Source organism: Nilaparvata lugens, chromosome 3, assembly GCF_014356525.2.
Source record: "Nilaparvata lugens isolate BPH chromosome 3, ASM1435652v1, whole genome shotgun sequence".
NCBI classification, from domain to species: domain Eukaryota; kingdom Metazoa; phylum Arthropoda; class Insecta; order Hemiptera; family Delphacidae; genus Nilaparvata; species Nilaparvata lugens.
The window spans coordinates 62,860,929-62,888,203 of record NC_052506.1 but is presented as its reverse complement, the minus strand read 5'-3'; the positions used below and the strand labels follow the sequence as shown (position 1 = coordinate 62,888,203).

At 32.5% G+C, this 27,275-nt stretch overlaps 1 protein-coding gene and 1 long non-coding RNA gene across 3 annotated transcripts; one reads left to right on the top strand and one right to left on the bottom strand.

Moving 5' to 3' along the window:
- Positions 1 to 27,275, bottom strand: LOC120350529. 2 transcript variants are annotated; one of them, XM_039424305.1, is made up of 7 exons: positions 9,984 to 10,894; positions 8,890 to 9,086; positions 8,091 to 8,284; positions 7,138 to 7,396; positions 6,543 to 6,663; positions 1,890 to 2,294; positions 1 to 648 (listed from the first exon to the last, which is right to left on the bottom strand). In XM_039424305.1, exons 1-7 carry the CDS (start codon positions 10,153 to 10,155, stop codon positions 227 to 229), a joined length of 1,770 nt encoding a protein of 589 aa, XP_039280239.1. In that variant the 5' UTR covers positions 10,156 to 10,894; the 3' UTR covers positions 1 to 226. The 2 variants fall into 2 exon arrangements, with proteins under 2 accessions (XP_039280239.1, XP_039280240.1); XM_039424306.1 differs by lacking the exon at positions 9,984 to 10,894 and adding an exon at positions 27,088 to 27,275 and having other exon boundaries at positions 5 to 648.
- On the top strand, positions 2,079 to 4,994 carry LOC120350530. The gene is made up of 3 exons (XR_005570859.1): positions 2,079 to 2,313; positions 3,462 to 3,685; positions 4,253 to 4,994. It is a non-coding gene; the product is annotated as an uncharacterized LOC120350530 (long non-coding RNA).

Here is a 27,275-nt window from a genome sequence, read left to right as displayed (position 1 = left end):
TTGACAAATTATTTACCTGAAAATGTGAAGTAATTGACTCAAAACTATTTCAAATTCTCAATTCAAAATAAATATTCAGACTTTTCAATAGAATTTTATTATCAGCTCAGTTTTAAATTGAAAAACAATCCATTGTTTCTGTTTCCATAATAAACATTTATGGTTTCCAAAAATATCGCCTTTAAAAATGACTTATTTTGCATGTTTCAAAATGTACATCAAGTGATTATGGCCACCGATCGAGAACCTTTAGGGATTGAGTAGACATTTTGTTCAAATTCAAATGATGGAATGGAACAATAGAGGCAGGAGTAATTTCATATTCAAGAGAACATGGTGGCTGGTCTTCCACCATGAGACTTGCGATTTCTGGATTCACACAAACCTTATCCACCACTTGGAAAATATTTGCCAGTGGTGGAATATTTGGATCCTGTGTTAGGATCAACTCGTCTTCTCCATCGTCATCGCTGTCATTCTCAACATCTACCATCTCATTCTCTGCTTCTGTTTCTGTATCTTCTTTTTCCACTTGCTCGGCTTCCAATTCAAATTCTATTATTGTTGACTTTTCTGCTTTAGAGTCATCTTCCAACTTAATCTCTTGACAAGTTCTGTCCATCACATCGATCATATCTATCAAGGATTCTGGGAAAACGTACGAAATTCAAGTTTTAATACTGGTAGTACAGTAGCAGTATCTCTATACTACTTCATAATATTTTTTATCATTATCACTATGATTGGTCAAAAATCAGATTAAATTAATAAATCAGTTACTTTGAATATAATTCAAACCTTTACAAAAAAAACAAGCTAAGGCATTGGAGATCTGGTATAGTTTTATTACAAAAGAAAACCATGTCTGTTATACACATTTATCCATGTAGCTTTCGTCGCTTCATTGTTTTGATAGTGCTGGTAAAGCATGTTACATCTGCCCTTGTACAGTTTCGAGAATCGTTACAAAGAGGAGTTTCATCTCAAACTGAAGGTTCTATATTATGTCTTAGTTTGGTTACTTCAAATATATACCCCAGAGATTGATGTTTTCTTCCTAAACTTGAACACTCAAAAACGTGTTACATTGTAACTATAACTTGTACATTAATGACTAATTATTATTGCTTATTAAGAACTGAGGGATCCACGCAAAATATTCCCAGTTCAAGGTGGAACCCCTGATATTATTCCCTAGACTTTTAAACTAATATTAAGCTTTCTCAAACTTTCAACTAAAAACCATTTATTAATTAATAAAACAATATTGAAACTTGAAGTACCCTTTATTATTTAAAATATTACAACAACTAGTTTCGACCATAGGTCATTTCAACTTGAAAATGTTGTAATATTTTAAATAATAAAGGGTACTTCAAGTTTCAATATTGTTTTATTAATTTATAAAAGTAGCCCATTTAAGTGAAGTGTTTTTATAACATTTATTATTTATATAAAGTCTTTTTGGAATGGTTTATTTTGACAGAACAATAATATTGTTGTGAATTGTACTTCACAAAAACACTTATTGAATTAGATCATTTTATGGTTCGTTATACCTTTCATCATATCATAGCTCACGTGCCTATCTTCCAGAACAGATAGATTATTTAAAATGCAATGTTTTAATATTATTCTTCACCTGCAAATATTTCAACTGGAAGAACTTGAATAATTGAAAGGCTTCATACCTGAATTAGACTGTATGTTTATATTCTATTTAAAAGGTATAATTATTGTCCTGTTCAATATAAATTTATTTAACTACTGTATTCTCATTAACACTCAATACTAAAGAAAATACTTTATTTTAATCCCTTATTTGTACATAGCAAGTCTTACGTTGCACAATATTTAAAACTGATAGATTTACAGATTACTTGGTGTACCTGTTAATTTAGAGGGTTCAATAAACGGAACTCTAGTCTGCTCTGCGGACTTGTCAGTTCTGTCGGGCTGTTTCAACTTCAGTGGAGGTGTTTCGGGTTGGATGTCCTCGTCAGAGACGACATTCTGGTCGGTGACACGAAACGGCCGATAGGCCTCGAACTGCCACTCATGTGCTAGCTGGTCCGAGTCAGGCACGAGTGACACGGGCTCGTAGAAGGCAGCCAGCTCTTGCTTTGATAGGAACCGCTTTTTCAGGGTGTCGGCGAGCGGCTTGTCGTCCAGGTGTTTGAGAAACGGCAACGAGTGACTCAGCTGCTCGGCACGGCTGCTATCTGCCTTGGTGTACTCCGTTCTGGACTTGCGCTTGTCAGCGGCTGGTTCAACCTTTTTGATGTTTCGGGTGTCTGTAAAGGCCAGATCAGGGTAAGATCATTTCACATTCAATTTATATTTTCATATCCATATCATATTCAAACATATATTTTTATATAATTCCATACAAAATTGCAAAGAAATTAGATTGAAGTAAAAATTTTTGCAAAAATGTCAGCATTTATATTATTTATTAAATTGTGAGAATAATAGTGGAGAATATCATAATATTAATAGTAAAGTAATAAGAAACAAAAGCTATTGTCCTATTTTACCGAAAACGTCAGTTGATGATTTAATCCAATTCAAGACTTCTTATTTCAGTTTGTAAATAGGAGCATTTGAAGGAAAGTTTTAAGGAACCTCATAAGAGAGTATTTCACATTTATAGGGAAATTGCATCCTACAAATCACCATATTAGTGTCAGTTGAATTTGCTTTTCTAAATGTTTGTCGTGCATTGTAAGGTGTGATTTAGGTTATTAAACAATTACAATTAAATGGAAAAAATAACATATTAGCACCATTCAGCTCTTAGAGAGAAAAGGAGGAATTCTCCATAATCCAAGTATCTATTGCTTCATTACATTTTAATTTGGATTTTCAAAATCATTTATTAATCTTGTGATCATTTACGCCTGCATTATAAGTCTTAGAATAGGAGTATAGAGACTTGGATAGAGAAAGGTTTATCTTTGTAAAGTTTTATCTCTAAAGCCATATCTATTCTAAAAATGTATTTCTTTAAATATGTGTTTGAAAGTCTTTTGAGACTGTCAAACTAATTGAATTGCCTTTATTAAGGGCAAAGTTAGGACTCTAGGTCCTCTCTACCACACAATTCTTTACACTTCGTACAAGACAAAAGCACAATTAGTAAAAATGTGTACTAATGATATCATCAAAATAAAATCGATCAGTGGTTTATAAGTTATTAAATACTATTTAGTGATAGATTATAGGAGTATTCTAAAAAATATGTTTATCACGTCAACTTTATGTTTACTGTCAGAAATCTAATGTACAACTCATGATGAACGGCGGTTACATTTTTGATTTATACTGTGATTTGATTGTAATTTGACGAATTGATGTATATTTGATTCTACGAGTGCATAATACCATTATCCATGAGAGAATATGTTCTCCAGTTCTAATCAATTTGATAAAATTGCAATACCCGTACGCTTGTTCTTCAGGTGAAAATAACTCCTCTTGACAACGTTGCAAATTTGCAACTAGACTCACCAGATTCATCAGTGAAGGTGACAGTTGGGACCAGTAATGACAATCAGATAGTAGATGAATCATGTCAAAAGCATTCTGGAAACTCCATATTTTCTAACGTAGAGATTGATGGAACTGAGAAGCTACACGGGAGAAACAATCAAACTCCATCTGTCCAGCTCACAACTTCACTAAAGTAAGTATTATTTGAATGTAAACTTAATGTTGAGTTGGATGCAGATGGCGTATACGTATACCATGACTCGGTGACCATGTACTCCAGATGGCGGATTTATCTCATGGCTTTATCTCTATGAGAATTCCAGTCTTACCCTTGGGGAACACTAGGCAGTTTAGTGGGTATGCATCCAGAGTTTTGAGTATGGCTTTGCCGGGGACGCATGACAATGTCGACCGCCTCCTACATCTCAGCTCAGTCCCACACGTGGTGGGCTCAACTTGCTAAGCTCATGTACGTAAATGCATTCTGCCGTCCCTTGTGGATTTAAAAAGTTGAAATTCCTATCATCAATTCCATGAATATTCTCAACTTTAATGTATAGCGAATTTAATGAATAAATCTTTGGTTCCCGCATAAGATTTCCTTGTTTACAAGTGTTTATCCATTAACAGGTAACATCTGACAATCTTTATTCAGGCCATTGTGTGATTCACATGTCTGATTGATTTTAAACGGTTAAAAATATTTTGAGAATCGACATGAATACATTATTACTGATTCAAGAACGTTTACTGTTTTCAGATCGAAACTTTCTGAATTGGAATTACTGATTGATGCTTTAAAAATGAAATTTGGAAAATGTGGACGATCTGTAACTGAGGAAACAGCTGAAAGATTGCCAACATCCAGGAGATCGCTGAGCATTGATAAATTGGCAATGGCATATAGTAATGAAAATGTTGATGAGACGCAAAGCTCTGCAGTTTCAAAAATTTTAACTGGTAGTTCTTGTTCAAATGAAGTTGGGGATTTCAATGTTAATAGGAAATCTGGCTCAGAATATTTCAGTAGAAACTGTACTGATCAAGAAGAAGCCCCTTCTGATGATAACAGGCGAGAAGACGACTTCCAATTTAGAACGTACTCTATCCATTCATATGACGATGACTCTAGCACAAAGACTGATACTCCTGACAACATTGATCAGGAATGATAATTCTAGAATAAAATCAATGCCAAAGATTACAAAATAATATTACAGGAAAGTTAGATACTGGTTAAGAGAATGACAAAATTTTCTATTCGAGTTCTTTCCTGATCATTTATTTGCTGAGCTTCGACTTCGGATTTAGTTTATTTTCCATATTTATCAAAGATACCTTTACATTTTTCACCCAGTTTGTAACACAATTGTGAATTTTCCCCCTAAAGTTATTCTAATAAGATTATTTTTGCTCTAAACTAGTATTTTTCATGAATTTTCTATTGAATATTTCTTTATTGTAAAAATGATATCTAATAAACCATCACCTATTGAACAAAATTAACTAGTCATTCATGTATGTGATTAGTGCTCCTACTTATACCTATTTAGTTATTGAACGTTAACACCATAGTTCTACAATAACAATATTCAATAATAATAGTGGATACCAAGTAAAGTTCTATCGTGCTTCTTGCTCCATAATGCTCTATTAAGCTATTTAATGTGAAATGATCTTTAACTTCGGTATCAATTTTGTGTACGCATCATTGCATTCTTAGTATAATTCATTTTTTATAAATACAGTATACTATTACATTTTCTATAAACACAGTATACTTATAAACTATTGGTTTTTCATAACATGATATTTAAGTTTTCAATTGTGCGAATGTTCCATCATCACATGCAATTTCCTTCAATATGTAAGGCATACTACCATTTCAGTCTTTATTGTCAATACACTGTCCTAATTTACAGTGCTCATTTATAGTGAAATACACTATGTAAAAATTAATACTGTACAGATTTCTTTGAAACTAAACAAGACAAATCGGCTTGAGTTGAACATTCTTTTGTATTCTTGGTCGGTCATTATCATGAATCGGTCCTGACAAAAACTAGTATTTTTTCTATAAACCAGTTGGGATAGTCAAACCGCTTGATTAAAACCTATTGTAGATTATGTCATTTTTAGGGTAAGTAGGTGATGAGTACGTTTTACACAATCTGAATTTAGTATCCATGCAAATATGAACGGGTTTTTGAACCAAACGTCTACCCTACCAATTGTTACATCCATCAAAACAAAATCCGAAATCCCATCAATATCAATGCAATATACAGCTAGTTTTTATACATTCCTTTGTTCATTTAGACGAGCAGTGCATGCCGTTATCTTTAGTAATATTTTCACCTTGCAAAATTCATAAAATGATGAAGTTATTCAGTCACGGAACTGATATATGAAATTCCATACCATTTTTAATTGTAAATCTGACGTTGGAGCATCTGAAATTTGTGAAGAAATTAAAGAAATATTAGTACATTAGTAGTAAATTATTCTAACTTCAAGATGAACGGAGTTTTCTTTCTATGGAAAGGTGTTTTGAGGTTGAAAAAGTATTATTCGATGAGGTTGGGTGCCAAATTTTCACCTAATGTGGCATAACTTCAAGAGAAATCAAAATCTTGAACACTAATAAGACTGAGTACTTGGTACAAAGATTGAGTACTCCGTAGTCTGTGAAAACTTTTGTTTACAATCAGTGATGCATACATTTGCTGCAATAATCGTTGAATAACCAATAAATGTAATCGTTTTATTATTGAAAAAAATCATGGGGAAATTTAATATTTAAATAGAGAGGATCAAGAATAAGTGGCTGTAATGCTGCGTTTATCAATAAACCGCATCCTTTTTCTTCTGATGCCCACTCAAATTCAAGAAATTTGTGCCTGGTATGTTGGAGGAAGATAGAAATAGCAGGTTGAATAGGAATCAATCCCTCCGTTAGCAGAGTAGGTACCGTAAGTCAGTTTACCCACTTACCAAGTTAACACACTCACCATGCTCAGCTAGACATTTATAGATAAGTGTAGTCTTACCTGTGTATGTTGAAAAGTAGTTTTCATTCACACATTGGTTCCGAAATTCCTTTGTTGTCATCAAAGGATATGTAGCCGTTGTCCCGTCATGAAGATGCATGAAGGAGCAATCTCTTGTTTTCTATAACATGAAAATGTTCTTATTTCGACACCTACTTGATTTTTCTAGACAAATCACCTATTTTTTTAAATATATATCTCACTATAATGTCATAATCAATTATGTTCATGGAAATCAGAACAAGAAGGCCAGATAGTGATAGTGGATGAAGGAAATTATTGAAGAAACCTCATGTTGTACAGCATTCCAGAGCCAGGGATACAATTGGAGGAATGTTGATGATACTCCTACAAATACGGCATCTGGGTGAAAAGAGAAGGAGAGTATAGTGCTGCAGTATCACTCCAATCACCTAACCATTCAACTGATTCGATAATTTCAAGATCTATCAAGTTGTAGGACATGTGAGTATTAAAATATATTTTTATTTTTCTCAAATGAATGATATATCTTTATATTATTATATAAATCAATCAAATTGAAAACTCATTTAAATAAATTTTATTGCCACGCTTAGGAGAAACCATTTCTCACCTGAAACTCGTCAAACTGCCTCCTGATGTAATTTTTCTTGTAATAATGTACTCGATAGCATGAGTCACACAAAACCATGTCTTTATTTTTACGCCAATAATCGCCATTAATCTGATAGCCGCAACCCTTGCAAATGTTTTCCGTTGTTGATCTACACTCAACATTCACAATTTGCTTCAGTCTAACTCTGCCACCAAACGAATGCTCCATTCTAATCGCGTGCGACTTTTCAATGTAAGTTATGTCGTAAGATCCTACCCTGTGGAACAAGTATAATACTTTCATATTAAAATACTTGCAAAATACCTGTCAGCCTCTAACATTCTACTGGACTAAATTACAAATTAATGTTTTGTACCAAAATAAATTTTTGTAAAGTTTTATATACTCGTATGTAATTTTTTTTCTTTCAAATACATCAATCAAGTAAATAATTGAGATGGGAAATGAAGAAAGTTTTGTGTTTTGTAAAAATAATGCATTGATCGTGCAGTGCAGTGTATGAGAAACATTGAATTATTCTATTGAATGTTACTTCATCCCCACCACGATATTGATATTCTATAAGTTAAAACAAACAAAACTTGTCATGGAAAAACTGTTTTCCTTGAGTTTTGCATTAACTTTCATAATATTTTCTTATATAATCTTATTGCAAATCCTTTGGGGCAGAATAGTTTGTAATGTTTCCAAAAGCAACTTTTTCATAAAGTAAATCCAACTTTTTCTCGCATTGTAATAAGATGTTTTCAATATAAATAGTATTATTAAACATAAACTTTCAACTTATAATATAAATAAAGAGGTAACGTCTTTTTTGTTATTCGAGCTTGACTTATTTTTTCTTTCACAAATTTCTATTTTTTCCAAGTTTAACATCAGTTGCCAAGTAGCTTGGCCATAGTTGAGATGTAGCAAAAGATGCCAAATAATTTGAAGCCCAAGGTACTCACCCGGGGTTATTGTTGATTTTGATTAATTTTGATTCACGCAGAGTTTTACTGTTGAATGGAGCCAAACATTGTTGTTTGGTTTTAGTGGATGGTTGAGTGTGATAAGCTTGTGGTCCAGGGCTGCAAGACAGAGGCTCTTGCGTTATTCGCGCACCCCGGCTTGCCAAAGATCCGTAGCCAATTTTGCTGAATATCTGTTTTGAAGGAACTTTATCTTATTCAATCAATTCGGAAAATGTATACTCAATAGGCACCAGAAAAATTACAATGTCACCAATCTTCAATAAAATAATCACATTACTAATTTGAAAATCCCGATTGATTCTTGGAAAAATATGTGAATGTGTTTTGATTATTGATTTGATTCAGAAGGAGTATTTTTAAATTAAGTAGATTCATATTGTATAGTGCTGTTTGGGTTCAAAAGAAAAAATCAGAAGAAAATAATAATAAATATAGTAAGAATAATAGAAATATTATTTACACTAAATTCAGAGCCATATATATTTATTACATTGTTAAATGTTTAAAGTTGTAAATACTTAAATTATGAGAACATGGAATAAATCAATCCCATTATAAGATGTTAAACCATTTGAGAAATACAGTAAGTAAAGTTCCCAATAAGTTTTTTCCATGAAAAATGTACAACTTATTAATAATTTGTCACTTAGTCCAAAACTTCAAGATTGTTAGAAATCCCTATATTCTCATTTCACTTTTATTATTGATCGCATTTAATATTATTGATAATAACTTCGGTCAGCAAAAATTTAAAATTTTACTGACTTGTTCTCACCTTGGGTTTTGTGTAAGGATGTGATATATTTTCTGTTTTTTTATGATAAACAGTACTTTTTTGTATTTTTTGTGAGAAATCTAGCTCGTCACATGCTAGTCTGGATGTATCACGCTTCTCATAAAATAATTTCCGATCTTGTCCAGATAAAAAAGCAACTTTTGGGCGTTCCTTCTTCAGAATTACATACTGGAAGCCTGTTGAAACCATTCACGAATTATCAGTAAAAATATTAAAATGAAATTTAGAACAATAAACTTCAAGAACCTTGGTGTTGTTTTTCATGATATAACATTTATTAAGCTGGGGACCCATCTGTTAACCTGTGATATAATTTTCACATTTATAATTTTAATATAATTGAAAATATAGATTTTCAACTAAATTTAAAATTTAGTCCATGTATTTCAGTAACATTTGTCATTTTGTCCCGTGCCAATTCCTAACATGAGTAATCAATAATAATGCTGCCATTAGTAATCCTGCCGTTCTGAAGAGGAGACAACACCTGTTGAACAGGTGCACAAGGAAGCGGTCGCACCTGTTCAGGTGGCCCCACCTGAACAGGCAGTCGCTGCTCACTCGGTGATTGATGAATTAATTTTTCAATGAATCATTTGTCTTCTTGGTGGCCAACTAATAGCTGCTTGGAGGCGCGCAAGGGGAATGGGTGTGAAGACAGAAGATGCCATAGGCACCCTCTAAATCAGTAGGACCACAGATGCAAGCCAGATACTAAGACCTATACTAATAGGACACAGTATATCATCCGCCGACCTGATATTATCAGACGACCGAAAAAAATAATGGATCTCAATTCAATATACTTTAAGAGAATAAAATTTGATTTGATATGGTATTTGTAGTGTCAACATATTTGCATTCATCAACATGTGGAACGCTGCATGACAGGTGTTGTTTCACAACTTTCAATATACTGTAGTCTTATTTAAAATAATAAATTTGATCAAGATACAACCTGAATTTTACCATGGTTAATTTTTTAACGAGAAATTGACAAACAGTCATGAAAAATATTGATTATTTTTTATCAATTTTACTTGATGGATCCTATATTCATTTTTATATCTTACCTTTCACCTCATATTTGCTGTTGAACAGAGTTAGTTCTTTGAACTTTCTTTTCTTTCTTAATGTCTGTCCTAGAACTGCTACCAATTTTGCCACATCTATGCTTCTTATAACATTCCTAAATTGATTATCTTTTTCATCGCATTTTTCTTCAGTATTTACAGCCTCATCCATTGTATTTTATTACTTGAAATTATTCACGACTATTTTATAGGAAACCATCATTCAGAGAATTTAAACCTGAACGCAAACGTGAATCTATCATATCACAAATAAAAAAAGTCATGTCTTAATATTCATTTTTATAGGAGTTGAAATCTACAGAAATTATTTCTGCACTAAGTTCCAATTTCTCTGAAAATTCCAAACGAAAGTTTGAAAACAATAATTTTAATAAACTTATAAGTAATATGAAAAGGGATTAAAAATTCACCGAGACTTCAATATCGGTAGTATTTAAAATAAAGGAAAAATATCATAAAATTCATTGTTTCCCCCTAATACAGAGAATGGACAAAAATATGTCTTTATAAAAATTTCAGAAATATATAATCCTTACTTAGTACTCGGTAGATTGAATTTCTTGTGAGATAAGATGAATTTTACTAATACTTCACTTTTTATCATTCGAGTTTCTGAATTATACAGTAAGTTTACATTCTCATATATCAAAATTTTATCAATAATTGCAGCTGCGATGTCCTACCCAAGAATGAAACAAATATATCATGATAAACTCCTCAAAATAATTTGAACCATTTTATAATAATTTAATGAAAAATTCACATGCGTTCTTTCATAATAAATAATATTGAATAAAAATTAACTTTCCCAATAATGTCTAAGTAAATTTTTCTCAGATTTACTTATAGTATGTTCAAAATAGAACTAAATATTAAAATGTAAAAATGATATAATAGCCAGATTTTTCAAACAAAAATTAAACAAAAGTTCGAAAAATTTAATATTGAACATAATTTTTTTGTAAACTAGAATGTTTTCTATTTGAGTGATGATGAGTCGAATTGAGATTGGCGATTTTAATTGTAGCTGAACACTGTACACTAACTCACTAGCTGCCACCCACTACCGTACTGGAAACTACACTCTAGCATAATGAGCAGTTGGCTAACTTTGTAGAGGTCTCGTTGGAATCAGCAGTTAAAAGTTGGCGGTCCGTTCACGTCTTGACACGACACGATTTTATTTGGGCGCAACTTTTGACTTTTGCTTCGAAATAGCCTACATACAATAACCCTCGAGCAACTCTAATAATATAATGGTGAAGGCCTGTCTTTCCGACAGGTCGACAGACAATATATGCAATGATGTAATCAGCGAGCGAATTTTTATGCGATAAGGTTCTGACATCGATCTGATTCAGCTAACCAAATTACTGGCATCTGCCGGCTTAGCTGTCAGTCAAGTAATTCGACTACCGTACCGCACTATTCTAGGGACCTGCAACAACTGACTTCAATTTTTATTGCTACAAGCTAACTTGCCACGACAGGGAGTTTACTTCCAATCCAGAATTCTGCTTTATAGGGCGCTTAACCCCACATCAACAAAAATAAATGCTCAGTAGACAAGATTCGACCAAATAATAACGCAGTAAAACACACATTCCACTGGTTGTATGCTGTATGCGTGCATCTATAGTCAACCAATTCCCCCCCCCTCCCCCCCACCATGTATCCCTCTTATTTAGGTTGACTTGTGTGCGGGTAGAGGCTACTAAACTGAATAAGAAGACATAACGAGCTGATTTATGATCCCTGTACACGAAAGCCTTTTGCTTCGGCGACATAGTTCAGCAAGTCGATTTGTTGTTAGAGGCAACTTTAACAATAGGTAAGATACTAGAAAATTGAATTACGGTGGCCTAGCTCATAATAATAGAGTGCCTTACCTTCAAGAAAAAGTAATTTTTATAGATTTTAATGAACTAGTGGTACCTTCAATGAACAAAAATTTGTTAATTATAATATACAGGATGTTTACCAACTCCCTACCAATACTGTAGGGCATTGTTCCTGGGTAAAAAACATATCTAAATATCATATTTAAATTGTCAAGAAGTTTTCAGTTACTCGCACAGCGGCCATTTTGCTTTTTCACTTATTATGTTTTTCCAAATAATGGTTAAACATATGAAATTGAAACTTTGCACAATCATACAACAACTAGACAAAGCTACAAAAATATATTATGATAATTTTTCAAATTCATAGAACAAAATGGCGGCCATTTAAAATTTGTTCCTTAAATAACTCAGAAACCGATGGTTTTAAAAAACTTAACAAGAATATATTTTTTTAGTAAATTTAATCGCCTATCGAATGGTATCAGATTTTTTGAGATTGGACCAATATTAACTGAGATATGGCAGCTTCAGTTGTTAGTGACCCACCTTTGAAGGGTTATGTAACGCAATTTTATTGTTTGAAACGACTCAAACTTAGTTTGAAATTCTTCAATCAAAACATGTGCTGGATGGAGACATACCTTTTTACTTACTAGAGACATACCGTCACTTATAGTAATTTACATCTCCAAAATATAAGATTTTTATATTGTTGAGAAATTTTAGTTTTTATACTATAGATAGCACTTTTAAAAGCGTAGCTGTAAAATAGTAAACATATTTTAATTTTTTGATCTGAAAAAATGTAGTAGACTTGAATATTGAATTCAACTTCATAAACTATATTTCGGCCGCTTTAAGAAGCAACAAGGATCCAAGAGTTGAAATTGTGATCTGCTTTCTTCCAAATTTCAGCACATGAACTGAAAACTGAAAATTCCACTTCATTCCTCATCATTGCAAGAGAAAGATGGTCACGCCATGCTGGTCGTTTTAATTTCATTATATAGATTCTGTCTACATTCCCGTGTCGCGTTTTACAGCAGCAGGACTATAGATGAACGCTTCACTCAGACCGAATAATAAATAAAAAATAACACTTATTATTTTATTGATTATCAAAATAACAAGATAATAATCTTGACTGAGAAATCGGTCAATGAATAGTTGATTTGAATGATGGTACATTTTCTTCAGTTGAATACTTGAATTAATTAGGTGAAGAATTCTCAAAATAGACCCAAGCCAACCGGGTCATTCGTTATTTACCTAATAATATAATTTGCTTACAATGCTTTTAAATCTATATATATATATATATATATATATATATATATATATATATATATATATATATATATATATATATATATATAGACAGGATACACACAACACGGATAGATTAAAAACACTTAAAAACTTACATTTAAACAAGAATTTTCGGGGAGCTGGGCCCCCTTTGTCAATCAACCAGGAAGTGAAGTGGTGAGATTTGAATCTATAATTCCTGTTTGATTGACAAAGGGGGCCCAGCTCCCCGAAAATTTTCGTTTAAATGTAAGTTTATAAGTGTTTTTAATCTATCCGTGTCGTGTGTATCCTGTCTATATTTATATTATAATACTTTAAAGTGTTTTCTGTTAAGTGCTACAAATATATATATATATATATAAATTATGTAAACTTAAACAATTGATGTGCTGACTACTATTTTTGTCAGTACCGCTTAGTGTCGCTCTCAGCGCGCTCATTTAGTTGGTCTACTCCAGCCACTTGATGTGTTAACATGTATTTTTTGCAAATAAAATTTCTTTTTAAAAACTGAGTTTTAATGAACGTGAACGTGTTTGGCGCTCGAACAGGGACCCTGAAGAGTTTTTCGTGAAAATTGTGCTGTTCATTTAACCGCCAGTTTATATTGATCAATTATCAATCACAAGTGATCGCGGAAAATTCGAAAGTCGGGGTCGCAACTGCTATGAACCATCATCGAGACCGTCAAGTGGAAGAGTGACTCATCAACACCAACAACCAACCAACCACATCCTGGGGAAGAAAGGCAAGAAGGATAGCAGACCAGACCATAAACTTCTTATCGATTACCGGCCAAGGTTAAGATCGTACCTGGCTCTGGCTGCAGCTGTATCCAACTCCACAGTTCAAGGTAACACGTCTTCTACATCTACAATCAGTGACAGTAATTGTGAAGATAACAGTGAAAGCACAATGGATAACCCCCTTATTTCAAGACCAATTGCGAAACATCACCTACACATAATACCTGAATATACAGGAAACCCAATAGAACTACTTAGCTTTCTTGAAGTTGTCGAAAAATTGAAAAATGACTATTGTAATAATCGTATCGCGGAAGCAGCAGACAATCATTGGATTCTCCTTCACTATTGTAAAAACAAATTACATGGACCTGCTAAAGATGTAATCCTCAACATTACAGTAGATGACCTCTCAAATTTGATTGATGTTTTAAAAAACAACTTTGCCGATAACAGGACAGTAGAACAATTAACTATGGAACTGCTTGCTATGAAATCACACCAAAAAGAACACCCTATCCAATTCATAAATAGACTGCAACAAAAAAGAATCGTGATTATCTCAAGACACAAACTCGATGGACTAACTGGTCCAATTCTTGAAATTATCTCATCTCAGTTGGATAAACAAATTGTAATGATTTTAGTCGAAGGAATCAACCACCAGCTTGGAGCTCACCTACAAACGCTAGGAATCAAAGACCTCAGTGATGCAAGACAGGCTATTATCAATAAGAGTAGTGCTTATTTGAAACATTTAGGATTTACTACTGATGTAACACAAATGAATCAAACTTTCAGTAAATCTGAAGAAAAACAAAACTCGTCAGTTTTAAAAAAGTAAAAGATAATCTAATTGTTGCAGATGAAGGCAATGACCATCCTTCTGTTGTTCCTGATCCCAGCAACGTTGACGTACAGACTGACAGACTTGACAAAGACAGCAGGAATAATTCCGATTAAAATAGGACAATCTATGCTCATTAACGACACATACAAAGTTATCCATTTTACTAACGTGACTGACCTTAAAATACAATCTTTGAAATTACAGACTCATATTAATAATCTGCAAGTCGCTTACATATCCTCTGACATTATTGAATCCTTGAAGGAAATTTCACTCAACCAATATTTAAATTAGGAATGATTTCTGAAAATAAAAATGAAAGCACAATGGATAACCCCCTTATTTCAAGACCAATTGCGAAACATCACCTACACATAATACCTGAATATACAGGAAACCCAATAGAACTACTTAGCTTTCTTGAAGTTGTCGAAAAATGAAAAATGACTATTGTAATAATCGTATCGCGGAAGCAGCAGACAATCATTGGATTCTCCTTCACTATTGTAAAAACAAATTACATGGACCTGCTAAAGATGTAATCCTCAACATTACAGTAGATGACCTCTCAAATTTGATTGATGTTTTAAAAAACAACTTTGCCGATAACAGGACAGTAGAACAATTAACTATGGAACTGCTTGCTATGAAATCACACCAAAAAGAACACCCTATCCAATTCATAAATAGACTGCAACAAAAAAGAACCGTGATTATCTCAAGACACAAACTCGATGGACTAACTGGTCCAATTCTTGAAATTATCTCATCTCAGTTGGATAAACAAATTGTAATGATTTTAGTCGAAGGAATCAACCACCAGCTTGGAGCTCACCTACAAACGCTAGGAATCAAAGACCTCAGTGATGCAAGACAGGCTATTATCAATAAGAGTAGTGCTTATTTGAAACATTTAGGATTTACTACTGATGTAACACAAATGAATCAAACTTTCAGTAAATCTGAAGAAAAACAAAACTCGTCAAATTCCAATCAAAATTCGCATCCGAAAAATTTCCATCAGTTTCAAAACCAAAACAATTCAAATCGAAGAAACTTTTCTCAATCTCAAAATCGTAATTTCAATTTCAATCAGAGAAATTTTTCTCAACCTCAAAATCATTTCAATCAGAGAAATTTCTCTCAGCCTCAACATAATTTCAACAGAGGACAATCCTTTCAAAGTAGATTTCGTAATGGACAAAGTTTCCAAAATCACAACTTCAATCGTAATCCAAATGCAAACTTCTATAATAACAACCAAAATTTGAATCAAAAATCAAACGATGTGAGCATGAGAACAGTTTCCAACTTTCAAAAGTTTCCAGTTCACGATATTGAATCTTCTGAAAATGAGTTTTCCGAATTTGAAAGCATGGATGCTAGAATGAGTTCTATGGAAAATGCTGTAAGTGACCTTTGCGAGAAAATGAATCATTTTTTAGAAGTAGGCTCGAACAACAATCCAAAAACGTAGTATTAGATTTGAATACGATCTCTCTTGATTTGCCTCATATTCATTACAATGATTCACGAATTTTGATCGATACAGGTAGTAAATATAATTTCATTAAACCTCAAATGGTTTCTCCTCAGACAAAAATAATTGATTGTGATTATAAAATTCGTACACCCGCTGGTGAATCTAATGGAAAAGGTTGTGTAAATATTAATGTTGAGAATATGCTTGGTGTTGATAAAGATGAAAAATGTTATGTGTATGATTTTAGTGATAATTATGATGCTCTTTGTAAAATCTGACAAAGCATTTTTTGTAACGGTTCCACTTGTTACTCGTTCCGCTACTACGTAGACATCATGTCATCATTTTCCGTCTGCATTGTCCGGTGACGTCACAGTCACGGTTCTACGGCACTGCTCTAATCAAGTTGGTTTCCTATATTATTTGCATTATTCGTCGTGTTATTTGCTGTTTCAATTTTAATATTTGTACTATTCGATTTTTTGGAATTTATTTTGTCTTTAGGCATCTTACTTTCTTGATATTTGTTACTTTTTCACCAAACGTTTGTAAACGTGTTACTTACGTTTCTAACACATCCGGCATGCCCCTTTTTCAAATATTCTCTTCTATTTCTTTTTGTACTTCAGGAGAAAATTATACATGATAACTGTATTTTGTCTGTAGTAAATAATAAGGATTTGGATAGTTGTGTAAGAATAGAAATAATTAATGATAGACCATTTATGAATTATTTCGAAAATTGTAATTGTATTTTAAAATATAAGTTTCATCAAATTAATATCAATAATACCTGAATATACAGGAAACCTAAAAGAACTACTTACCTTTCTTGAAGTTGTCGAAAAATTGAAAAATGACTATTGTAATAATCGTATCGCGGAAGCAGCAGACAATCATTGGATTCTCCTTCACTATTGTAAAAACAAATTACATGGACCTGCTAAAGATGTAATCCTCAACATTACAGTAGATGACCTCTCAAATTTGATTGATGTTTTAAAAAACAACTTTGCCGATAACAGGACAGTAGAACAATTAACTATGGAACTGCTTGCTATGAAATCACACCAAAAAGAACACCCTATCCAATTCATAAATAGACTGCAACAAAAAAGAACCGTGATTATCTCAAGACACAAACTCGATGGACTAACTGGTCCAATTCTTGAAATTATCTCATCTCAGTTGGATAAACAAATTGTAATGATTTTAGTCGAAGGAATCAACCACCAGCTTGGAGCTCACCTACAAACGCTAGGAATCAAAGACCTCAGTGATGCAAGACAGGCTATTATCAATAAGATTAGTGCTTATTTGAAACATTTAGGATTTACTACTGATGTAACACAAATGAATCAAACTTTCAGTAAATCTGAAGAAAAACAAAACTCGTCAAATTCCAATCAAAATTCGCATCCGAAAAATTTCCATCAGTTTCAAAACCAAAACAATTCAAATCAAAGAAACTTTTCTCAATCTCAAAATCGTAATTTCAATTTCAATCAGAGAAATTTTTCTCAACCTCAAAATCATTTCAATCAGAGAAATTTCTCTCAGCCTCAACATAATTTCAACAGAGGACAATCCTTTCAAAGTAGATTTCGTAATGGACAAAGTTTCCAAAATCACAACTTCAATCGTAATCCAAATGCAAACTTCTATAATAACAACCAAAATTTGAATCAAAAATCAAACGATGTGAGCATGAGAACAGTTTCCAACTTTCAAAAGTTTCCAGTTCACGATATTGAATCTTCTGAAAATGAGTTTTCCGAATTTGAAAGCATGGATGCTAGAATGAGTTCTATGGAAAATGCTGTAAGTGACCTTTGCGAGAAAATGAATCATTTTTTAGAAGTAGGCTCGAACAACAATCCAAAAACGTAGTATTAGATTTGAATACGATCTCTCTTGATTTGCCTCATATTCATTACAATGATTCACGAATTTTGATCGATACAGGTAGTAAATATAATTTCATTAAACCTCAAATGGTTTCTCCTCAGACAAAAATAATTGATTGTGATTATAAAATTCGTACACCGCTGGTGAATCTAATGGAAAAGGTTGTGTAAATATTAATGTTAAGAATATGCTTGGTGTTGATAAAGATGAAAAATGTTATGTGTATGATTTTAGTGATAATTATGATGCTCTTATTGGAAAGCAAACATTGCAAGGGTTGAAAGCAAGAATTGATTTGGAGACCAATTGTCTCATAACGAAAGATTGCACGATACCACTGTTAGGAATGAATCATATTGAAATCAACAAGGGTTGGAATGAATTGAAAATTAAAACTAATGTTTGCACTCCATCAGATAAGCTATGTGCTGTTAGTATTAAGGAATTGCAGTTGTATAATATTGTAACTGATATTGATAGGAATGGTTTTATTGAGATTGAATATTTTTCTGATTGTGACAAAACGTTGAGTATCGAAACAGTTTCTGTAGAAGAATGTGAATTGTACATGGGTGAGATGATCGATAATCCCCTCTCCATTGACGAAATCACTTCTTTATTGAGAACTGAGCATATGAACTCAGAAGAGAAAGAATGCATTATTAGTACTCTTATGAAATATCCCGAAATAATAAAATTCGAAGGTGATATATTAACTGCTACTAACTTGCTCAAGCATAAAATAGTGACTACAGACGAAGAACCTGTTTATTCAAAAAACTACCGCTATCCTATCTCATTTAGGCAGGATATTAGTAATGAAATAAACAAGTTACTCGAACAAAATATAATAAGACCGTCTAATTCTCCGTACAACTCTCCCTTATGGGTTGTGCCGAAGAAACCTGATGCTTCAGGAAAATGCAAAGTTCGTCTTGTAGTAGATTATCGGAAATTGAACAACAAAACTAAAGATGATAGATTTCCTCTCCCGAATATTGAAGACTTTTTCTCAAAATCGGTCGAGCAACGTACTTTTCGGCTATTGACCTTGTTTCAGGATTCCATCAAATTGAAATGGAACCCGAATCAATACCAAAAACAGCTTTTAGTACTGAAAATGGTCATTATGAGTTTCTCAGAATGCCATTTGGGTTGAAAAATGGTCCACCTCAATTTCAAAGGACAATGAACTTGATATTTTGTGATTTACCAAATGTTCTTGTATATCTTGATGATATTATTATTATTTTTAGTGATAGCTCACAAGAACACATGAAACACCTAAACGTTGTATTCAAACGATTGAAAACTCATCAACTAAAAATACAATTGGACAAGACCGAATTCTTTAAGAAAGAACTTTTATTTCTAGGTCACAAAGTTTCGGAAAAAGGCATTCAGCCTAATCCTGAAAAAGTAAAAGCAATAAAAGATTGTCCCGTTCCACAAACTACTAAACAAATAAAACAATTTTTAGGTTTGGCAGGATACTACAGAAAAATGATAAAAGGATTTGCTAAAATAGCTCAACCTTTAACTAACGCATTGAGAAAAACATCCACTATAAACCCAAAAGATCCTAAATTCATTGAAGCTGTCAATTTTCTGAAAGAAGCAATTACTAACGCACCAATATTGCAGTTACCTAAATTGAATGGTCCATATATTTTGACAACAAACGCATCCAATGTAAGCTTAGGGGCGGTCCTTAGTTAAATGACTGACAATAAAGATCTCCCAATTTCATTCGCTTCTAGAACACTCAATCCCGCTGAACAAAATCTTTCCACTATTGAAAAAGAAATGTTGGCAATAACTTGGGCAGTGAAACATTTCAGGCCATATTTGTACGGAAGAAAATTCACCCTAAGAACAGATCACAAGCCACTCCAATGGCTTCATTCTCTAAAAGAACCAAATGCTAAATTAATGAGATGGAAATTGTTAATGGAAGAGTATGATTACACCGTAGAATTCATAAAAGGTCGCTCGAATTGTGTTGCCGATTGCCTCTCACGGCCTTTCAATGTAAATATGATGGAAAGTAGTGATGAATTTACAGGTTTTGACGATTCAGAATTGTTCCCAGGCTTTCCCGCGGAAAATAATTCGAATAATGCCAACGACAATGCCAATAACAATGATGAGTACGATGACATTGATATCAATGATCTGTTAAGATTCCATAACAATGAAGCTCCTCCGTCGGTAAATGAAAGTATATTGAATGATCTTGATGAACAATTAGGTAACAATTCGATAGTTAATGCAAATATTGATAATATTAATGAAAATGATGTGGAAACTGGCAACGAAAACCTTGTAAATAATACTAATAATGATAATGACAATGACTCACTAATGACACAACATTCTCAAGAAAGTTCAGATGATAGAATAGGTATAATGGACGAAAATAGTATCATAAACACTGAAGCAAACCAAATAGTTATTTCACGAGGTAAAGGAAAACCCCAATTCAAAAAGATCTTTAATAAAAACAGAATAATTTTCAAATACAGAGACGCACGTGACATTGGAAACAACGTAGAAGAAATACGAGAGTGTTTTCTTTAATTTTTTTTTAACCTGATGAATGAGAGCCCGCGCATGGTTCTGGGGACACCCTCTGGCTCATCCTCCAAATCTACGTGGTTTATAAATTTATTAATTTTTTACATTTTATTTTTCACATTTTACTACATTTTTTCTTTTTAATTACTCATTTTTAACATTAAACTAACCCTTCATTATTATTATTATTATTATTATTCTACAACTTGAGACCATTACAATATCCCAAATTGGTCAATCTGTTGGGGCCCGCGCCTGTTTCTTGTGGATTAGTCATCGTCATCCAGACAACAGGTCTGCGAACCAATACCCTATGACATAGTGCTATTAAACACAATCACCAACAGATTATTGTAACTGTTGTTTTTGTAATATCTAGTATAATATTATCAATTTACCATATTATCTTATAAAAAAATCAATCCTTATTAACGTGCATATTTACAAAAATCTGAATCATTCCTCGGAATCTTCCAAACGTATTGGCAATCCGAAGAACTACCCAGTCTTCACACACAGACCGCAGGTCCATGTGAAGATCATTCCTGAATTAAAGCACTGTCGGTTCACGACTCTTCCCTGATAAGTTATGAATCTCAATTATGATAAAATACCAGGTTGTGTATTTTTTGAGAACCACTTTCTATTTGAAATTGAAATTGAAATTTATTGCCAAAAAAATTACAATATTACAATTATATTAAGTTACAAAGTGTTAAACAAATAAGCAAAACTCAAACTTAATTATTAGATCAAAACTTAATTTATCTTTATTTTGGCGACTGCTGGCATAAGTAAGAACTTGAGAGCCAGCAGTGAGTCTACATTATTAGATTTAACAAGTTTAGCGCTTTAACTAAAATTTGTAGAATACTTATTCTATTTGGCTTTTTAAATAATTATATATATATATATATATATATGATTGATCATCATCAAAAACTTACGAATAACTAAAGATACTTAAGAGTAACTAAATCTATTGTAGTGTTAATTTAAAAAGAAATTCCTGTTTATCCACTCTTCCACAGTTTTGTGATATTTACCAGTTGGTTTTTCTATAATGAAATTTGACGGAACTAAGTTGATGAAAAGATTACAGTAATAAAAGAATTGATGCCTACATGTAGTGAGCTTGATCAAATGCATATTGTATCTATTGAAATGATTTACTCGCATATTGTAAGGGGTAGTGCGAGCTGAAAATAGAAAGTGATTCTTGTTTATGTAGAGTATTACGGTTTTCATGAACGTTTGCCTCAATGTTGGTACATCAAGTTCAATAAAAATATCTCGGCTTGGGTACAAACGTGGTCTCCCTAGAGCTGCTCTTATAATATGTTTTTGGAGGACAAACAGTTTTCTCAAGTGCGTATCAAAAGCTCCACCCCACACCTCAATGATATATTGGAATAAGGAATGTGCATATGCAAAATATATTTTTCTTATTATCTCCCTGTTTTTAATTTTATTTATTTTATAGAAAATATAGATGAGATATTTCAATTTTGAGCATATTTGATTTAATTTTAATTTGTTGGTGTTTTTTATTGTACAAAATATTATTTTTATGTATCAGTTCTTGTAAGAGTATGTAGAACTGACAGCAGATTGTAAATCATATTGTTTTGTTTTCTATGAGGAATAAAGAATTTTTTAATTGAATTGAATTGAATTTGAAACCTGATACTGTGTACGGTATAGTATTTTCAAATAAAAGTCCATTGTTTGAAGCTCTAAAAACAGAAATTCTAAGTTCAATGACTAATGAAATTGTCAAAATATTTCCCAACATAAAATTCCAAATCTACAAAAGAATAAACGCCGACATAACTGATGTAGATGAACAAACAATGATAATAGCACGATGTCATGAAGACAAAAACTTCCACAGAGGAATTAACGAGAATTATAAACAAATACGTAAAAACTACTATTGGCCCGCAATGCACAAAGACATAACCGAATTTGTAAATAAATATGAAATAAGTTTGAAAACCAAGTTTGAAAGAAACCCAATTAAAACTAAATTCAAAGTAACTCCCACACCTACTAAACCTTTCGAAAAACTTCAGATTGACACTTTCACATTAAAATCCTCACAATTGTCGATTCGTTTTCTAAAAGACTTTCCGCCTATACACATTGAAATCAGCTAACAATAAAAAATCTAAACAACTATCTTTCAGTTTTTCCAATTCCAAAATGCATTCAAACCGATAACGGATTAGAATTCAACAATGCACTATACAAACAATTCACTGAAATAAATGGTATTGAAACTTACTTCACCACACCTTATTATCCCCAAACTCAAGGACTAATAGAAAGAACACACTCCACAATTATTGAAATTCTACAAGGACTCGAAATTAAATTCCCAAAATATAGTGTTGAACAAAAACTTCGATTAGCTTTGCGAACCTATAACAATTCGATAAAAGATCAATTCAAAAGCCCAAATGAACTAACTTTCGGAATTCAGAATTATTTACCAAAAAATCAAGATCAGGATAATCCCGCAGTAATCACTGAAGAACTTGCTAATCAATACTTCAAAGAAATACAAGCGTTGAAATGCCGTTTACAAGAAAATAATCGAGGAAAAAGAAAAACGAACAGAAAAATGTAACAAAATAGAGAGGAGCCACCTGAAATACCAGATAGGATATTCATCAAAAACCCGAAATTTCACAGAAATGTTCCAAGGTATAGCACAGCTACTAAGGAAGGTGATAGGTTTAAATTGAAAAGAAATGTAATCAAAATCCACCCTAACAGAATGAAAAGGCCTCGTAAAAAAGTAAAAGATAATCTAATTGTTGCAGATGAAGGCAATGACCATCCTTCTGTTGTTCCTGATCCCAGCAACGTTGACGTATTGCAAAGAAGGGAAACTTCATCCATCAATTTTGAGCTTTGATGATTTTCGTAGGTTAATTAAGAATTATTCATTAGCTAGTAGAGATTCCAGTATTTTATGGGAAATTAGTAATAGCACTTGTATTTTTTCGAAATCTGTTATAACTTACATTATCCATTTACCGAAATTAAACGATTTATTTGAAAAATATGACCTTCTGTCTTATCCTGTTGAAATGGAATCAAATGTTCACACCATGAAATTAAAAGAAAAATCGATATCTGTGTCTCAAAACAAAAAGCTTTGGAAACTGACCAATTGTCAAATATTCTCTTCTATTTCTTTTTGTACTTCAGGAGAAATTATACATGATAACTGTATTTTGTCTGTAGTAAATAATAAGGATTTGGATAGTTGTGTAAGAATAGAAATAATTAATGATAGACCATTTATGAATTATTTCGAAAATTGTAATTGTATTTTAGCATATAAGTTTCATCAAATTAATATCAATAATGGCACTATAAATACTCCTTCATCTTTCCTTATCAATCTGAATATCAATGATAAAATGACAGATGTAAAATTACCGTTTACTTCAGTTACCACAATCATATGCACAAAAATTAAATCATGTACCAAATAAAATTCATACTAAACTTATCGATTTGAAAGATGTTAGTGAACTTGATGATATTGAACCTAGAGATTTTGATTTTATAAATTTTAAAGATTCTTTCGTCCTTAAGACACGCCACATTGTAATTTTTGTTTTAAGTACATTTATACTTCTTGTAATTTTGATAATCGTTTATTACAAATTTAAGAAGCCAACCAGTGTACTAAATTACCGAATTGATACACAAGTACCAATATCATCAACCCCTACCATAAGCTATATTGTACCGCCTAGAAATTAGATCTAAATTAGTAAACTTTAATTTGTAACTTCATTTCAATTTTTGTAATTTTTGAGTGTCCCAAATTTATTTTTCGAGACGAAAAAAACTTAAGGAGGGAGGAATTATGTAAACTTAAACAATTGATGTGCTGACTACTATTTTTGTCAGTACCGCTTAGTGTCGCTCTCAGCGCGCTCATTTAGTTAGTCTACTCCAGCCACTTGATGTGTTAACATGTATTTTTTGATAATAAAATTTCTTTTTAAAAACTGAGTTTTAATGAACGTGAACGTGTTTTTATATATATATATATATATATATAATATATATATATATATATATATATATATATATATATATATGTATATATAAAAATGGCGGATAATCACTAAAAAACCATGTTTTTCACGTTTTTCTCGAAAATGGCTCTAACGATTTTCTTAAAATTTATACTCTGTATAGTTATTTATTAGCTCTATCAACTGACATGAGTCTTTTTCCTGAGGTACAATGGGGGGTCCACCCAATCCTTGAGAAATGGACTTTGTCCTTCTCGTGTTCTCGTGCATGATATAGGTAGGTACACGGTTTTTACTTTTTCTTCTTCCATATACCGTGGGTACGGTAGGTAGAGCAGTTTAAAAAAAGAAACAGTCAAGATATTTCATCTGTAGAACAGCTGTTTTGACAAATTTCAAAAAAATCATCGAATTTCACAATTTACATAAAGGAAAAAGTACTCTGAAAACAATAATTGTATATACACATATACAGTAGTCTGATCGTAGTTGCAAATATTTTGCCGTCAATCGTCATTATGTTATTCCCCTAAATTATTCTCGTTTGATAATGAGGCTTATAGTTCAATGAGCAAGGAAAGTTGTGTGAGTGTACCACACCAGATTTTTACTTTCCTTGCCCTACTACCATAGGTAAGGAAAGTATTGCTTTCCAAAAAAAATTAAGGTACCCTAATTTCAAGTTTTCTATACGTTTCAAGGTCCCCTGAGTCCAAAAACATGATTTTTGGGTGTTGGTCTGTGTGTGTGTGTGTGTGTGTGTGTGTGTGTGTGTGTGTGTGTGTGTGTGTGTATGTCTGTGAACACGATAACTCCATTCCTAATCAGCCGATTGACTTGAAATTTTAAACTTAAGGTCCTTATACCATGAGGATCTGACAATAAAAAATTCAATAAAATTGAAATCAAAATGGCGGAAAAAATGGCGGATAATTACTAAAAAACCATGTTTTACGGTTTTCTCGAAAACGGCTCTAACGATTTTTTTCAAATTTATACCATGGATAGCTATTTATAAGCCCTATCAACTGACATGAGTCTCATTTCTGGGAAAATTGCAGGAGCTCCGTAATATTCTTGTGAAAAATGGCGGATAATCACTAAAAAACCATGTTATTCACTGTTTTCTCGAAAATGGCTCTAACGATTTTCTTTAAATTCATACCATGGATAGCTATTTATTTATAAGCCCTATCAACTGACATGAGTCTCATTTCTGAGAAAATTGCAGGAGCTCCGTAATATACTTGAGAAAACTGGCGGATAATTACTAAAAAACCATGTTTTTCACGATTTTCTCAAAATAACTTGACCGATTTTTTTCAAATTCATACTCTGTATAGTTATTTATCAGCTCTATTAACTGGCATGAGTCTCCTTTCTGGGAAACTAATGGGGTCCACCCCATCCTTGAGAAATGGACTTTGTAACCCCCTTCTCGTGCATGGGGTAGGTAGGTAGAGCAGTTCATAAAAAGAACACATAGTCGAGATATTTCATCTGTAGAACAGCTGTTTTGACGACTTTAAAAAAATGACGACTAAAAAAAATCATCGAATTTCATAATTTACACAAAGGAAAAAGTACTCTGAAAACAATTATATATACACATATATACAAAAGTCTTATCGTGTAGTTTCAAATATGAGCAAGGAAAGTTGTGTGAGTGTACCACACCAGATTTTTCTTCTTATTCTCTTAATTATAATTGAAAAATGTCCATACCATATGTTAATATAGTACTATAATCTAGAGAGAGTACCTCTTTGAAACAGTTGTTAACTGGTAACTAAATTAATAATTTTGTCAGGTTGGCATTAAGTTGAGTTGACTTTGTTAGGTTGGCACCAAGTTGAAGATTGAAATGCATTTATCGCGGAAAAATTGATTGGGCACTGCTACTTCAATCAGAGCTATTCCTGGGAATATTATATTACTAGCCGTCAGGCTCACTTCGCTCGCCATATCCGTTCAGCCAGACGTTTAGTCTGGCCCCCGACTGGATCGTCCTTGCAGACGAGCGAAGCGAGCCTGCTGATCACATCCTTGGACGATGCAGTCGGGGGTCCAGGGGGCGGAGACCCCTGGCTAGACGGATATGGCGAGCGAAGCGAGCCTGACGGCTAGTAAAATATAAATCTCATTCTTTAATATTAATTAATTCGACTTTCTTTTGATAACCTCTCAATAGTATTGATTTATTAGTTTTTTAATGATTCCTTTTATAATTTCTTTAGAAAATTTAATTTTTGTCGCTGGTTAAAATAGTTACAAAAAATTTGAAATATTGAAGCACCTACCTTGATTATCTTGAAAGTAATTGTTCATAGTTTAAATATGTTATAAAATGTTTATAGGATCTCTTCTTCCATTCACTCTCCGTAGTATTATATTATGAACCATCATCTGTTAGCTTAAAATTTTTATCAAAATCTTAATATTATTTTATTGTTTGTGGTGTGTATCGTACAGCCCTAGAATCGAACTC

What these genes read in the sequence shown, in the direction of transcription:
- LOC120350529 (XM_039424305.1), bottom strand. Translation starts at nt 10,155, where the DNA reads ATGGATGAGGCTGTAAATACTGAAGAAAAATGCGATGAAAAAGATAAT. An exon ending in CTACTTTTCAACATACACAG is followed by an intron (nt 2,295 to 6,542) that starts GTAAGACTACAC and finishes TGGCCTTTACAG; the next exon opens with ACACCCGAAACATCAAAAAG. An exon ending in TGAACCCTCTAAATTAACAG is followed by an intron (nt 649 to 1,889) that starts GTACACCAAGTA and finishes ACGTTTTCCCAG; the next exon opens with AATCCTTGATAGATATGATC.